This window comes from Harmonia axyridis, chromosome 1 (assembly GCF_914767665.1).
Source record: "Harmonia axyridis chromosome 1, icHarAxyr1.1, whole genome shotgun sequence".
NCBI lineage: Eukaryota > Metazoa > Arthropoda > Insecta > Coleoptera > Coccinellidae > Harmonia > Harmonia axyridis.
In genome coordinates, this window is record NC_059501.1 from 24813828 (window position 1) to 24832458 (window position 18631).

At 35.4% G+C, this 18631-nt stretch overlaps 1 protein-coding gene across 1 annotated transcript in view; it reads left to right on the plus strand.

The window, feature by feature from the left end:
- The window catches only part of LOC123681658, a 75523-nt gene that overhangs the window by 23085 nt on the left and 33807 nt on the right, over window positions 1–18631 (plus strand). The window contains exon 4 of the mRNA XM_045619927.1: window positions 12669–12696. Coding sequence (XP_045475883.1) covers window positions 12669–12696 — 28 coding nt within the window. The remainder of the gene's footprint in view (window positions 1–12668; window positions 12697–18631) is intronic.

An 18631-nucleotide genomic window follows, 5' to 3' on the forward strand; every position in this document is an offset into this window, starting at 1 on the left:
TCCTTCATTTCTGGAGGTCGCCATTAGTGTCCATAATATAAATATTATATTATTATTATTATTATGACAATAGAGAAGGGAGAAGGCCGAAGCCTTCAATCCTACAAAAACTGAAAAGAAATTTTATGTATGAGATACTGGAAAAAATATCGTGAAAACAAAGAAGTATCAAACAAACTAATTATGTAAAAGAAATTATGGAAAAAAGTGTCAATCATATTCATCATATACATAAATATACCGATATTTTTCAAATTTTGTTTTAATTTATCACTAAAGGAAGAATAAAACGATTGTGAGAATTGTATTAATTTGCAAATACAATATCATACATATATCATTAAAAACAATCAGAGAAAAAATGAAATGTAACTCGACAGCAAAGTAGATTGACTGCCTTGGCTGAATTGCTAGCCTTCCTACACTCGGCTATGAACTCAGCCGCGGCAGTCAATTCACTACTTTTTTGCCTAGCAACACAAATCAAATTTTATTGAATAGCAAGATCCATTGTCAATGACACAATTTGATCCACATTGATGGCCCTTTCAGTTAAATTTTCTGATATTCAATAAGATTTATATCGATACATAGTATCGAGTCAGCTATATTGCTTCAAAATTTTAGAATTTACCGAAAAACACTCTATTTTCGAACGGTGAAGTCAACAGAACATTTGTTGGCCAGTTTTCAATCGTTATAGTGATCTCCTTGAAAAAATTGAATTGACTAGCCTAGGAACATGAATGTTGGATCTGAGTAGCAGTAACCAAGGAATTTGTGAGAGTTTCATTTTCTGTTCCTCTCGATTCTTCAACTTTTGGAGGAGAGTTATAAGGCCTAATTGTATGGCAATCCAACTAGAGATTGGATGCGGGACAAATTAAATCTGAAGTTTCAATTCGAATAAAAAAAAATTCTTGCTAAACTCCTTACAACTTACCACTAATTATCGTCCTTAATATTTGAATCGTTTGAACAGACTCTGGAATCTGTTTAAAGTATGTCTTTGTTCTCTCTTGATTGTGGAGTGTGGAGTGTCCTCGGGGGAGCCTGTAACCCCTAGAGGACGCGTCCCCAGGTGGCGGATAGGGGAATGCCTCCCAGATATGGGTGGTAGGAGGGAAATGAAATACCTCTCGCGGACCAACAGGAAAGTAGCGTCTGCCTCAGAATGAGCGGCTACAAACAGCGTCTGACCCAGAATGGGCGGCTGAAAAATAAACACTCGCCAACCCGCTTGGCAAGCGTGGCGTTTGAATGCCAAACCCCTTCCAAAAATGAAAATGTCGAAATACAAAACAGAAATACCCCAGGCGAGTAGAGCTAAGCGCTCAGAATCTCGCACTGATTTATCAGTCAGCCTCAAGGATTCTGGGGGAGGCAGAACTTCGGCAGTACCAGATAAAAAACGGAAAACCAACAGGAACATCTTGGTTTCAACATACAACATTCGCACAATGAGACTAGAAGAGCACTTATTAAGTCTAGAAAAAGAACTTCAAACCATCAAATGGGATATACTTGGAATTAGTGAGACCAGAATGAAAGGCGAGGCCAATATGATTCTGAAATCTGGCCATGTACTTTTTCAAAGAAATTCAGAAACAGGTCACCACATAGGAGGAGTGGCGATCATGGTCAATAGCAGAATAAAACATCTTGTCACTAAGAGCAAAGCCATATCAGATCGTGTTATCTATATCATGCTGCATCTGAACAGAGTACAAAGCATACAGATCATACAGGCATACGCCCCCACATCCGCATCAACAGACGAAGACGTCGAACAATTTTATGAAGACCTAACGACAGCTAAGAACCAAGAGAACACCAAATTCAAGATCATAATGGGTGACTTTAATGCCAAGGTAGGACAGAGAATAGCGACAGACGGTCTGAACATCGGAAACTTTGGACTGGGGACACGAAACATTAGAGGCGAAATGTTGCTTGACTTCCTGAACAAAGAACAAATGTACTGCATGAACACATTCTTTAAGAAGCAGCCTCAAAGGAAATGGACTTGGAGAAGTCCAGACGGCGCAATAAAAAATGAGATAGATTATATCCTCACTACAGATAAACAACTCTGTACCGATGTATCGGTCCTCAATCGTTTCAACACCGGAAGTGATCATAGAATAGTTAGAGCCACCATAAGTATAAACACTCACTTGGAAAGGAAAAAACAAATGGAGAAAATCATTCGACCAACCTCGAACCAACTAAAAGAGAAAATAGAAGACTACAACGCACAAATCAACAAGAAGTTGGAACCAACAGAAAACCTCAGAAATTTGACACTCAACGAGATAGCCGTAAAAATCGTTGGCAGTATTAAGGTAGCTACCAAGAGTGTATGCTCCATGAAGGCAAAAGCTGATACGAAACTTAGCAAGAACACCAATGAACTATTGGCAGAACGCAGAAAAACGGATAGGGATTCAGCAGGGTATCCAACACTGGATAGAAAGGTGAAAAAGGCAATTAGAAAGGACCTGAGATCGTATAACAACACAAACAATAAACGAAGCTATCGAGAACAACATGAATATGAAAGTACTTCGGTCGAAAAGAACAAAAGGAAAGTCGCTCATATACAAAATTAAGAACCAACAAGGAGAAGTTGTTACTGAGAGGCAGCAAATAACTTCCACCATCCAGCAATTTTACAGTGGACTTTACAGACAATCGGTACCTAAACCAAACCGATCGAGAATTCAAATGGTCCAAAATGTGGGCTCCGAAGATATACCGCAAGTTGACACTGCAGAGTTAAGAATGGCATTAAAGCAGATGAAGAACCGGAAGGCTCCAGGAGAAGATCTCATTACAGTGGAGATGCTGAAGAACGGAGGTAAAACTCTTGAGAAAGCACTGATTATTCTTTTTAACAGATGCCTGGAGGAGGGAAAAATTCCCGATACATGGAGAAATGCCGAGGTGATAATCCTCTTCAAAAAAGGGGACCGAACCAACATCGAGAACTACAGACCGATTAGCCTTCTATCCGTTTTGTATAAGCTCCTCAGCAAAATCATTACCAACCGCCTCAATAATAAGTTTGACTTTTATCAACCTGTGGAACAGGCTGGTTTCCGGAGCAGCTTCAGTACATTGGACCACATACAAACGATACGCACGCTTATTGAGAAATGTACAGAGTACAATGTCCCGTTACACCTCGCTTTCGTTGATTACAAGAAAGCATTTGACTCATTGGAAACATGGGCGGTGATGGAGGCAATGAGCAACGCAAGGATTGACTCAAGATATACAAACCTCATTGAGGACATCTACAAAGATGCTACGCTCCACGTCAAAATAGATGAAAACACAACAACGGATAAGATCCCAATACAGAGAGGAGTTAGACAGGGCGACTCGATCTCTCCGAAATTGTTCACCTTGGCGCTGGAAGATGTCTTCAAGAAATTATCATGGCAACAGAAGGGAGTCAATATAGACGGAAGATACCTAAATCATCTCCGTTTCGCCGACGACATTGTACTCATGAGCACTAATGCAGGGGAGCTTAGCAGTATGTTACTTGACCTGAAGGAAGCGTCACAAATAGTAGGCCTAGAAATGAACCTGCAAAAAACTAAGATCATGAGCCCAGACAATATCTGTGTCACTGTCGATAATAAGGTGCTTGAAGTTGTAGAGGAATATATTTATCTTGGTCACAACATAATGCTGGGAAAGAACAACCAGACAGCCGAAATAGGGAGAAGGATCAGGCTGGCTTGGGCGACTTTTGGGAATCTGGCACATATCCTCAAAGAACCTAAAATGCCAATTAATTTAAAACGAAAGGTATTTGATGCTTGCGTGTTACCAGTCATGTTGTACGGACTCGAGACAGTTACCCTAACAAAGAAAAGCGCACAACGACTGCGAGTCTGCCAACGTGCGATGGAACGAGCAATGATCGGGATCAGCTTGAGAGACAGGCAGACAAATGAAAATATCAGGGCGAAAACCAGAGTAAGTGACGCAGTAGAACAAGCTGCTAGAAGTAAATGGCGGTGGGCTGGTCATGTCGCGCGGAATGATGTGAAGTGGACGAAAATTATCATGCAGTGGAGACCACGACTGACAAAAAGAAGTGTTGGCAGACCCCTGTTAAGATGGCGAGATGACATTCAAAGGCGAGCAGGAAAGAACTGGATTCTCACAGCACAGTGTAGGACGACATGGAAGCGATTGGAAGAGGCCTATGTCCAGGAGTGGACTCAAACGGGCTGAAGAAGAAGAAGATTGTGGAGTGATAAGTCGAGAAACTATTGATTCATATCCCAAATGATCATTTGATTTTTGGTAGCTCTCGAGAACCGATATTTAACTCACTGAAACTATTCAATGGTCAATTCTAAAAACAACCACATTAGAAAGGTGCTTCATTTAATTTTATTTGAAAATGAATTTCCATCAAGTGGGGACCACACTCAGGAAAATTTGAAAGAAGTGAAACTTGAAATTTGCCCGAGAATTCTAAATCTGAAAAACCAATCTAAATATATCTCAATATAGTATGCAGAGAAAATAATTCGATTGATTTTGTTGTCAATTCTTAAGAGGGGTTGCCATCACATTATACTTTAGTACCCATCCATTTCCCCTCTGGTGCTCCTGCGATGATCTTTGTACGGTGTGCATCCTCCTCATCTTCCTTGTTTTTTCGAAACAAATAAATAGAGGACAGCACTGTACGACGACTTTCACGTAATTAAAGTCCTTCCTTTTTTGTAATAATTATTCATAGGATTTTTTCATGAATATATCAAAAATATATTAATGCTTTGTACAAAGTACATATTTTCATCAGTTTTTTGCGAAAATCGAGAAGTTACCAATTTTTTTTTCATTCGCATATTGAAAATATTCACTTTATTCCATGTAGATTATTGTTCTGGGAAATTATGTGAAAACCCCATAAAAATCGCTAATTTTCATGAGGAAATATTTTTTTTTTCGTCTTGAACTGATAACCCCGTTGTGGTGTCCCCTCTAATGAGTACATGGTTCTGCGGAAAAAGAAAACGGAAACTAGAATCTTTATGAGTTCTAGAGAGTAGATAAAGTAAAGGGGTAGCAACGAGTTTTCAACTTCCACTCAATATTTCAGTAATATTCCAACTTTCTTGTCTATTCCTAGAGCTTCTTATAAGAGGTGAGAGCTTAACTTTTATTTTCGGTATGCAGAATTTCGAATTTATGATAGAAAGTAAATCATGATTCTAAATCATTCAAATATGTTGGGTTATTTCTTCTGGAAATTTTTTCAGAAAGACTTTTAGTATATTTTATGGAAACATATTTGAGATGGATTTCCATCAAGTAAAGACAGAGTCCATCAAATAGCAAATATGTAATATGGAATGGGGACGAAATCTTGAACGAGAATCGAACATAAACTCAACGAATAGATGTGGAAAAACAGGAATCTCTATATACCGCACTACGTTTCTAAGAGGAATTTGATTAAAGTGGATTGGAATCAAAGTTTGCGGAATTCATCATATTCTCTTGGCTATATGTTTGACTTCTTCTCGATTTTTCCAGAAATATGAGATATTTTCCTGTAGGCAAATGGTATTTTCATCATGTTTTCGAGACTGAGCAATTCATTTTGTCGGTTTCAATTTCGCCAGCACCGTCGTGTTTCTTTTTGAAGACGTGAGACTTTCACAGCACAAAAATTACATCAATAATATCATGGAACGACATGCAAATGCATGTGTCTGAATAGCAGCTGATCTCAATTCTCTGGACAATATTTCCATGACCACGAAACCTCATTTTAAGTGTTGATATGATGTAACAATTTCAAGCTCCATGAGAACGTTCAAGCTCATCACAATATCAGAACCAAAGAATATTCAAGAAGAATATTGAAAAAGAAATAACTAATGTGTTAAAGAGTTTTAATGGCAATATTTCGATTCTTTTGGTTAAATGGCAGAATATGAAATTTGTTTTTTCTATATTTGAAAAAATACTCATCCGATGATATTGAAATCCAAAAAAAATTTTATGATAGTGTGAAACAAAAAAACACAAGAAAACACAATGGAATTTTTGTACGATATTGAGTGGCAGTGAAGTTTTTCACTTCTTCCGTTAGTTCCCAGGATGCCCTGAGTGGAAAAAGAATTTTTCCCACTTTGCTCATTGTATGAATCTATGAATAAATTGCCGTATACCGGGTAAATTTCTATTTTAATTCTCAGCCCATCAAATGAACCGAACTATATTTCAGAAAAACGAATCATATAATCTGTATCATGATGTTAAAAACGGTCAGTTCCTCCCATTACTAGATCCTTAAAGGATAATCAATATTTTTCAAGTTATAAATCTATGTTCTGAATTTCTAAAAAAACTTTCGAATTCAACACTATCCGAATTTTGTGAGAATGAATCGTCAAGTGGGGACAAAATGCATAATTTTCTGTTGACATTATCGTTGAGTGAAATACGAAACGTTCTTGTCTGCAGATAAAAATTCAAACATTTCTAATGGACATATCATCTATGAGAGTCTTATATAATGAAGATGAATTTGATGTATTTTGACCTATGGTCTTGTCACACAGTTAATTATCTAGTCTTAGCAGACAATTTCGAGTTGATCTCCTTGGAATGAAATGTAAATCCCCTCGTTGAGGGATTTGGGGCTCACTTCGCCTGTCAAGAACAAGTGGAACGACCTCCTCTACTGAATCTCCGTTCTTTTCGAAGGAAATTTGCCATCCTTATTCTTTGTTATGAGGTTCGTATATTCTCCGTTTATAAAATACCTTAATGATATTCTGATGGTAAGGTTTGTGTTCATCGTTATCCGTTGAACTGTTTTATGAATCACAAAGTTTTAAGAGATTTTATAACGCTTCCAGAATCCAGAAAATAGTACTATAGATGAAAATTTGAATTTATTATTCAATCAAAAGATTCTTATATTTTTTATTCTTGCTATTTTGAGTGATAAAAAGTAAAGAGTTTGGTACATTTGATACATGTGTTCCAAGATTGATTTCATCATTTTTAAAACCACAAATAATTGAAGTTGATATTAAGTAATTACACATCAGCTTTCAAAAGAATATAAATAATTAAGTGACGAAAATAATGAAAATACTGTGATGTGAAAATATTCATAATCTTTTAAGAGGTAGTTGCTTTGAGCATGCAGCATAGTATTTTCACTATTACCTTCATAAAAACGTGCTCTAGGTACGGAAACAATATTTTCATGTTATCATGACAGCGTTGAAGAGTTCCTTATGGTAGTACTTTTTTCGTTAGTTCTGAATAAGACTGCGATACCTTTGTGATTCATCTTGATGAATATCGTGCCCCGACTAAGCTGAAGTGCGTGGATCCGGATTAAAAGCGTTAATTAAACTTCATAATTCGGTAGAAATTAAGATAGTTTTGTATCTTGTTCTGAAATGTCTATTGACACGTCATTTAAAGAAGTTGTCGACTAGTCATTAGTAGAGCAAACCAATAATATTTTAGGATGAAAGTCAGTACTGTATGTAATGTGGTCAAATATTATTCTTAGGAGATCAATGGATAAATCAGCTGGAATGTAGCCATGTTTTCTACATTCTGCTGATGATTTGGGAGATGAGATACTGTAAATGAAATTGGACTATTATGAAATAGTTGAATCAAACCCAGTTGAACTTCGTCGACGTTTCGAATAATCATTATCTTGAATTCACCTTAAAAGATGAGATGATACTCCGAAATTCCTCAACAAATGAAATAAATAATATATTAAATTCAGCTAATACCCTCTCCAATAAGTCCCGGGCTTGGCGCACATATGGCTCCCCTACTTTTAGTATAAAGCTTCAAAAAATGTGAGAAAAAATTTTGAAACATAATAGAGATATTGAAGTGACAATTTAGTTGTTGTTGTTCGATAAATGGATAATAACGAGTTTCGTTGAAAACTGTTTTTGATGAAAGAAGTATTTTTCGATCGAAGCAATGGCTTTCGGTGCTCCATCAACAATAAAACATAAAAAGGGCCCTAATAAATAAAAGATTAATATATTGAAGTTTTTTTTGGGAACAAAGATTAAGGTTTCCACAGAAATGGTATTCGAGAGAGCGTTGGAAAACAACATATATCACTTTGAAATGCGAATAAATTGATGAATAAAGTCGAATTTTTGAAAAAGCAATATGTTTTCGCTGGTTAGAACCGGGACTTATTGAAGTTTCATATAGGGTTGTTTTATTTTTCTTTTCACTTTATAACCTTCAGCACATACTGAATGTTGTACCTAACACGCAGATTGAAATATCAATATAGAGCTATACATGATCAAACAGTGAATTGTTTTGAAATTAGATATCACATTTTGGACACAATTACGTAACCAACCTCGAAAAATGTTAACCGTGAGTGTATTTACTTTACAGCAAAAATAAGTATGAACAATTAGTTTTTTGAAGAAATTCAAACATATTCATGTAGGCTTGGTTAATCGATCGTCTAGAGGTATGATTCGATTACCTGCCTTTCGTGACTTTGTCGAATTTGTAATAATTAAACTCTTTTGAATTATTTACATCTATTAACAAAGCCACACTTATACAGTACAAACTCAGTATTGAGAAGATCTTAATTACGTCTTAATTACAAGTTTCTCACTACGGTCCTGAATTTCGTCTTCAAGTGGAGTGGTTATTACTCGAAACATTTTCGATTATCACGTCTTCGTCGTATTTCAAGTTTTTGGTAGTCTCGTCTCTAACTTGTTCGCGACTCGTCTTATTCTAACTCGCGAACCATCTTACGTCGAACTTCTTAAGTCTTGACCGACCGAACCTAGTCTTAACTCGACCTAGACTTAACTTGAACTCTCTACTGGCTGGAATTTACTCAGAACCGTCTCTCCTGGCTATCGACTTCCCTTCTTCCGACTTGGCCACACCCTCAACATCCCTCCGATATCGGGGGAAAGTACCAAGTACCACCCCTAGTCCAATAAGAGTTTTGCCGTTCCGCCCACACAAAGCTCTTCGCGGATTCCTGGAAATCGAATATTCTCGAAGGACCAGCACTCGATACGCAGATGTGACATCCGGTACCCAACCCCCAGTAAATCTCTTAAGATTTACAACCGACATGACACATCTTCGACACCTCGAAGAATTAACGCTTCCTTTCTATGTTATATACAATAGCCATTCGTTCTCTGTAAATTCATTGAAACTGTCATGCCCTCGACGTTTGAAGAAAGCAATAGGTCTACAAGCATCCTATTGACCATGTCAATTATTTACAGGAAACAAGGACTGGATCCTACATTCATTTCTATAACATAAATTCTGAAAAAATGCTTTTATTTCATTTTACTGTACCAATTCATCCATGCAGGAAGATTAGCTATTAAATGTATCAGAATACTTATATTATGTTTTTATTCTTCTTTGGAATAATTATTCCAATTTTCAAATTCTGTTTTCTTATCATGGTCTGTCTACTTGTTGATCGGGATCAGCGACTGACTTGTCTTGCTCTGCCATTTACTTACTCTCACAACAATTTTTCAATGTCATTCTCCACCCTTTCGATCAGAATCTAAAAATTTAACTTATTCGTAGCTCGATATCGTTAAAAAACTATTCGAAATCCTCATTCACATGAATATTTGTCGAAATACAAACTTGAATACATAAGCAGAGACAGGTTGCGTTGATTCTGATGCTGAGGTAGGACAATGTGAAGCGGTTCTTAGAGCACCTGAGCGCTCCTCTAATATAATTAGGGAAGCTAGTAACTATTCACCAGAATAATAATGGGCGGTTCATTTCAGCTTTAATGAGGCGAAACCGCAGGGATAGAATATGCCACTGACTCAATGGAGGTTTTGACGAAGATGTTCATGAAGAGACTGATTATAGCATAGCATAATGTATTGTTGTTAATAGTAGTGATAATATGAAACGAAATCCGAGATTGGATATCTACTATAAACACGTGACTGATGAAAATTTCTCACCAATGGATTATTTGTTAAAATTGCTTTCAATAAATAATAATAATATTCATTTGTTCAGTTGATGGATACAATTAAAATTTGCGTGAGGTAAACATGAGGCAAAAAGTCAAGAGGTTATTCCTTCGAGTATTTTAAAGAAATCATTTTCAGAATCATCCTGTGTACTCAGTGACATTAGAAGCGTAACATCCAGAAGGAATAACTTTGGGAACAGAAAAACCACATAAGTATTAAGAATTCTATGACAACGATATCAACGTTTCAGCTTGCATAAACAGAGATTTTTGTCATTTTTTTTTTGTGAAGAAAATGGTCAAACAAGAGTAGTACAGTTATTTTTAGTTACTCCCTAGCTGTCGACTTGTTTTTAGTCATAAGAATGCGTTAGTGTAGGCTTGTGACGATATAAGATGGTGAGACACATCAGAAAAAAAATAATTATCTATTATTTCGATAAACTTATATTTTTCAAGTTTATCGAGTTAAATTTACTTTGTCAGTTGCATAATAATCATTATAATAAATTTATAATTGATGATAATATGAAGAATATCCTGTGAGGATTGGGAAAAAACTTTAACTTGTTGAATTGAATAAAATAATTTAATTAAAGTTATACTTATTTCAGCAAAACTCATAGTGTAATTCTAATGATGAAGGAAAAATTTTGGTCTTATACACAATAAAGTTGAACTCTTTATTGTTAATTTATTAGGCTGACATTTTCTAACATCATAACCTTTGAGATTATTTTCGAAAAAAGGTCAATGTATTAACAATGTTTCAACTACTTGAACATTTACATTGTCTTCCCGATTAATCTGAATGGTGCAGAATAATTGCAGGTCGCCCCTTGGCCGTTTCGAAAATACGACTAAGGATCGAGGCATGCCTCAAATCTATTATTACAAGCCGCCTTCAAAAGCGTAGGAATATTCTCGATTTCTAATCGTGTCCAAGTGGATAACACGCTAGACAAGGAAGCGTGTGATGAAAGCCTCGAACCGTTCACTTATTGAAAAGGAATTGAGATGAATATACAAAAATCCGTGAGATTGAGCGTAGATATTACTTTGATTAAAACGTAAAATTTCCAGAATTCATTTGATAAGGCACTGCCTCATAGGAGAAGTCAGCTCTGTTATGCGTAACAAAATGCCAAAATTGACATGAGTGGAATTGTTGCATATCAAAATGTTGATTCTTCCTTTCGCGAAATTGGACATCGTGTTAGTTACTGCAGTGATTGTATTGTATGTATGTCGTGTAGGGGCGAATGAAGATAGAGGAACACGAAGAAGACCAACCGGTCAACCGAGGCATACCACAGAAAAGTAAGATAGGGGCTTTTAGATGTACCGGGTTTTTCACCATAATTTGACCCCCCTTTAACTTTGTTTCTGAAGGAGATACAAAAAAATGTTTTCTACAAAAGTTTCACGAAATCGACTAATGTTGTTTAAAATAATTTTACAAAACGAAATATATACCGAGTGGACAACATATTGACTGCAACTTAATTTTTTCGAATGGAACACCCTGTATATTTTTCTATATTTGTTCAGCTCTTTTTCCCCTGATTTCGAAAATATAACATATGTTTGGCCTATCCCTCTTATTCTGAGTTCTACAGAGTTTCCAGTTTCAAGAACCACCTGGCAAGCTATAGGTAATCAGTTTTCAAAGGCTGCGATTATTCAAAATGCCCTTTTTTGAGTTGGCAATGATATATGACATACGTTCGTCATTGAATGAAAATATTCATCGAATATGCACAACACAGAAGCGGAAAAATTTGAAATATATTCTCTTTATGTGAAGAAAAATTAAAATATGAACGCTACAAGGAGAGAATATATGTAGTTGTATCCAAATCATCGAATTCCAATTTATTTTAGTGAAAAACATATCGTTGCCAACGAGATAACTCAAAAATGGCATTTTGAGTTATCGCAACCTACCACTTGAAAACTGATTACTGAGCATGCCAGGTGGTTCTTAAAATTTGAAACTCTGTGGTACTCAGAATAAGAGAGATATGCTAAACATATGTTATATATTCGAAATCAGGGCAAAAAGAGCTAGTCAAATATAGAAAAATATACAGGGTGTTCCATTTAAAAAATGAAGTTGCAATCAATATGTTGCCCACTCTGTATATATTTCATTTGTGAAATCATTTTATAAAACACTAGTGGATTTCGTGAAACTTTTGTTGAAAATATTTTTTTGTACCTCTTTTAGTAACAAAGTTAAAGGGGGGGTCAAATTATGGTGAAAAACCCGGTACACTACCTTCTCGCTAGGTATTATCGCTAGAGCGATTCTTTCAATTTTCGCCATCGTATGGCTGTTTCAAAAAAACTCACTGATTTGTTCCATAAAAAAGATTATAATTTTTGTAATACATAATTTTGAAAATCGCAAAGTCAACATATTGCATTACATCTGTGTTCCCCAATGAATGCATGAATGTCGAAGCGTTCATTTCTCGATTTTTTTCCATGATTCGATACAAAGAATAACATATATAAAGCTAGGTCCAATTAGGATCAATTAAATTCAATATCAGAATGGACATTTTTATTCACAAAATCGCATATGACTACTTATAATGATCATTTTTTTTTTCAGTGATTGGATAACAGCAATAGGACATACGGTAAGCTAAAACTCAATTATAATAATTTTAGAGTAGTATAAATGAACAGCGAAATATGTTCTTAATTTGAATCCTACAGAAATAAACCTATACCTTCATTATTTGCTGCGTTCTAAGTCCGTCTAATTTTTATACCTTAATAATAATATGAGAGATTTCAAACTAAATTCAGTCCTTCAAACGATTGAAGTTTTGCGAAATCTACTATCAATACCCTAAAATATGCATTGTATCTAACAGTATTTAAGTTTTATTGTGTGTGCGTGAATTACTTCATTAGATTGCAGATTATGTGTTGACAACACATGACAATAAATCAATTTCAATCGACATAAATTTTCCGTTTGCAGCCTAAGGTCTGTCCTTGTTTGTGAATGTATTCATTGGAAATGAATTCCCAATCTCGTAACAGTTTGTAACTGACAGGTTTCATCTCGTTTCATCCTTTCGTTTTATATAAGTCAGAGAAACCTTTCAATGAGTCTGATTTGTGTTGAATAATACCTTTTCGATATTGGCCCCAATTCATAGGAACCTGTTCGCTTCAATCTCAAAGCACAATGAAGTCATTGTTTAAATGAAAATAAATAAGATGACTTGAAATTGATACAATATATTGCATGAAAAATTTAGGAAATCAACTTAGTCGAAATCAAGTCTATCGAATTAATTTATCATAATTGATCATTGAGAAGATTTTGCTCAAACATATTGAACATATAAGGGGGTGAGTCATTGACTTGTGCATATAGTTCAACGATAGAATCCGGGAGATCAAAAGAATTTTTTCTTCTTTTAACATATTTTCCAATTCAGCTAAGTTGAAAAGGTACCTACAGGTTGTGAAAAAATTTAATTTTCGATTATGAATGGTTTCATCTAAAGAAATAATTTCTGGAATACAGTTTTTCATTGATATGATGAACCTTCTCCGAACACAAAATTTCATTCATATATAATATTTTCTACCATAATACCAGAAATTCGGAAATCAAAACGTTTGAGCAATCTCAACCGTTACTCTGATTTACCGTCCTCTTCTACCACATGCGATAATTCAGAATACGTTTTTTTCTCTTCATTTTCAATTTTATAAAAACCGCATTTTCAGGATTTCACAAAATTTCTTGTATAATATTTCATGTGAAAATTAATGAAAAAAAAAAGTTTGCTTCAGAAAGTAATATCATGCATATACATATTTATTCTCCAATAAATAATTCATCTAAGTTTTTTCTATTACAAAAAAATTGAAGAATAAGGCCTTTTTTCAATGACGAACCCTTCAAAATGAATAATAGTGAAAACCTCATATAAATCGATGGAAAAATATAACTTACTTATTTTTGGAATGACCGCCGAAAAGATATAGACCCATCACCAAACATTTATCGAGAATCTGATTTTGGATCATCTTGAGCCAATACCTGAAAATTACGAGAATTATGGATTCCATCCTCAAAGAATTTAATTTTTTTTTTTTTGCGAACTGTAAAATTCAAAATAATTCTACCGATAAAGATTTTGAATTTTTATTATGAATTAATTCTTTGCGGTTACGAAAACGAATGAAATTGATTTTCAATTTTTACCTACAGGGTGATCTAGTATTCCCAAATAGAGAAATAGTCTAAAATTTTCCTAGTCCGGATCTGATTCATTCCATTTCAGAAACATTGAAGGATAGCGATAGTAAAGGGTGACTAAACTTCAAAATTTTAAATAATTCGATCGATTAATTCAAGAGTTATTGAACTGTTAAATTTCATTAATAAGATTAACATCCCCTTGTATATCCAAACTAAGGCACTCAGGCGATTGAAACCTTTTTATAAGAGTCCTCCATACTGCCTTTCATTCATGGTATGCGTTTCTCGCAATCTTCTCGGGACACCCTGTATTTTCACAATCTGATATATAGCATAGAATCCGTAAGGATACTCCAAACATCTGTTACATCGTTAGAGTACCTCCTTCGCGTTGTGGAACTAACTAACCTCTCAGCTCCATACAAAAATAAATGAGAGATGTCGACGATGACTTCCATCGCAAGCTTCTTTATTGCATTCTGCCAAGCCCTCTAAACTTCAAGTTTGTCCACCTCCAACAAACTACACCTTCGAAATTGAATTTTCAGAAGTCCTGAAGGTTCTATTACTCGATTTCTCCGGGGAGTTCTCCCATTTGGCTGGTTTTCGGTGAAATTCGTCATGAGCTATTCGGTCTAATCGATCTGGATGTCATTTGATTCGCTTCTTCGTACTCACATGTTCTATAGAGGAAACCCAAACTGCTATACGATCATCCTTAGGAGACGAAAGCTCCTTCCTCGCCATAAAAGCCCATTTTATATTGATTGAACAAGAAAGTACGTCCCGTTTGGGGGGAGGGAGGAACTGTCGGGAAAATATGCCAAATTGAACGTAATGTGATTTGATTTGGAGAACAGAAAACGTTCTCGGAATACAATACTGTCTTCGGGGATGAAATCCGCTCCTCGATTAAATATTTAACGGTTGGCAGCATCGGTATGGAACACGTGGATGAAGAAATCCATGAATTCAATATTTATTGGAGTTATTCAAGACAGGAGACTGTTGTGAATTTTTCCGGAGTAACTGCTCAACTGCATACCGACAAGGTATGCAAGTCACTCTCAGTATGTTGGATTTCATATCTTATATTTATTATGCATATTAGGCCAATTGAAAACTACCCGCACTGATGCACAGATGGCGGAGCTAGTATTAAATTCACCAGACAAAACAATACTTAAAAGATAGGGTTAGACAACACAAGAATGATGGAAAACATTTAGAAGCCGAGAACAAAACTGCCCTCACCCACCATACACATAGAAAGGGACACATATTCAACTTCGAAAATGTAACTATCCTAGATAGAGAACAACATTACTTTAGACGTCTTTTAATTGAAATGATATACTGTTTCTTCTAATTTTAATGAGTTGCTCTAGCAAGTACACATCACTGAAAAATTTATTAAAGATATGATTATAATGAAAAATAGTTAATTTTCAAAGGAATAGTATTATTCCTAAAATGTAAATTGCAAAAAGCAATTACTAAGACTACCAATATTCAAGAGGAAAATAACTGAAAAAGCATAATTCACTAGACAGTATAATATATAGTTAGCTGCCTAACAAACAAAAACATTTTTATAAATTTACATATTCATATTAATCAAATTTCTATAGAAAAGGATTTCAAAGAGCATATACTTTAACATGTTCAACTTCTAGTACACTTTTATCATTCCAAGTGCTATGCCACTGAGATTTCTTCTTGTAAAATTTCTTCTGCATTTGTGGATTCTCATTTGACCATGGTTTATTATCTCCATCAGGAAAACTAAATCCGCCAACTCCAACTCCGATTGTAATGTACATCTCCTTGTCAAATTGTGCCATTCCTGAATGAGAGTTTCTCCACCTGTCACAATTTTCCAAACCAAGTTGTGACTCCAAAGAAGCAAATCCACCTTGTGGAGGGGAAATATGGCCATAGATATTGTCGTTGACACTCAACGTGATTTTTTCATTTGACCATTCTACCCCAAACCTATGGAAATCATCAGACCAACTATTATTTCTTCTAATAGTTTTCATTCCATAAGTCCTACCGCCGTTAGATGTTCCCAAGATGCATCCTCCATAAACTACTTTTGAAAATTCTGAATTCTGAATATACATAAGAAGAAACAAGAGTGTAAATTATAAAGAGGATACAAATAACTTGAGTACTGTTTATGACTACATGATATCCAGGATAACGGTACCTAATGGATAGCAATTTCGTGTTTGTCGCCAGATTGATGTTCGCCTCTTGCGTTTGTGTTTGTTTTTATTTTTGTGCTGTGTATTTGCTGGTTCGAATAGTTGAATAAGCCGAGGCTAAATTTGAAAATATGTGTCAATGATACATCGCACCAGAACATATGTAGTTCCGATTTTTGTTTTTAATCTATTCACTGACATACGTCGAAACCGTTTGATTATTCATCATTTTGACTAACTATTTCAAATATATATTTTATTAATTGTATGATGAGGTATGAAATCAAGTTTTTAATATTTCTATTTATGATTAATAAATGTTTTATTTTCAGCCTTGAAAAAGGAACAAGACGTTCCGAAACGTTGGCAAAATCATAATTGATTATTTATTTCTGTCCAAATTCCTATGATAAATTGCTTAAATTCATATGATTTTTAGTTAGTACCAACCTTCAAACGATACGTGTCCAAATTTGACAGCAGTTCGACCATTAGTTTCTGAGATATTGCGTTGTGAGTGTAGCTAATTTTGGCATTTGAAAAAAGATCATGTTCTGATAAAATATTTTGCATTTGAAGGGAAAAACTTCAGTTGAAGCAAAATCTCAGCTTAATGAAGAATCAACCATCATTGATTGGTATGCTAAGTTGAAACGTGGTGAAATGAGCACCGAAGACGGCGAACGCAGTGGACGCCCAAAAGAGGCTGTCACCGACGAAAAAATCAAAAAAGTTTCAAAAATAATTTTTGATGACCGCAAAGTGAAGTTGATCGAGATAGCAGACATTGTGAAGATATCATTCACGAATATTTGAACATGAAAAAGATATGTGCAAAATGGGTGCCGCGCGAGCTCAAAATCGATCAAAAGCAACAACGTGTTAATAATTCTGAGCAGTGTTTGAAGCTGTTCATGTGCAATAAACCTGAATTTTTGCATCGATATGTGACAGTGGATGTAACATGGCTCCATCATTTCACCCCGGAGTCCAATCGACAGTCAGCTGAGTGGACTGCACACGATGAACCGAACCCAAAGTGAGGAAAATCACAACAGTCACCTGGCAAGGTAATGGCAACAGTATTCTGAGATGCGCAAGGTATAATATTCATTTATTACCTCTTAATGTGCTAGACCATCGACAGCGATTATTATATAGCATTATTGGATCGTTTAGAGTATGAAATCGTTGAAAAACGGTTCCATTTGAGGAAAAAAAGTGCTGTTTCATTAAGACAATGCGCCGTGTCACAAATCAATGAAAACAATGGCAAAAGTGCATGAATTGGGCTTCGAATTGCTTCTGCATCCACAGTATTCGCCAGATTTGGCCCCAGCGAATTTTGTCTGTTCTCAGACCTCAAAAGAATGCTCGCTGGAAAGGAATTTAGCGTCAATAAAGAAGTAATCCCCGAAATTGAGGCCTATTTTGAAGCGAAAGACAAATCGTACTACAAAAATGGTATCGAAAAGTTGAACGGTCGCTATAATCGGTGTACCGACCTCGAAAGCAACTATGTTGAATAATAAAATCGAATTTTGAAAATATGTTTTACTATGGTAGACCGGGGACTTTTCAATTGTCTTGTTAAGTAATCACACGATCATTTATTTCGTCATTTCACACAATATTCAAGCTCCCTAAAAAATGCATATAATAATACAATACTAATAAACTTTTTAATTAGGTACAAATATACCTACTTAAAAATCCATCAATCGATAGTTCAAATCTTCAAAAGATATTCAGGCCTTGCTCACAATATCCTAAACGGTACCGAATTTCGTCTTTGAGTTGATGATGATTCAAAATTCCACGTCTTCAAGCGTCTTACTCAGGACCGTCGCTAGAGGGAAGAAAGGGTAGGCGGTCGCCTAGGGCGCCAAAACTCAAGGGCGGCTTTTCAAGCTTGATCAACAAAAATCACAGGTGTAGATATTCAAATTACCGAATGAGCAATAACAGGAAGAAATACCGACAAATTTAATTAACATCAAAAACTATCAAAGGCGCCATATTATGCATTATATCCATAAATATCCAGATGGTGCTGTTCACGAGTAATTGCCACTAAAAATTACTTATGGCTTGTGACATTCGCTGTGCTAAACTTTACCGAATTTTATTGCCATT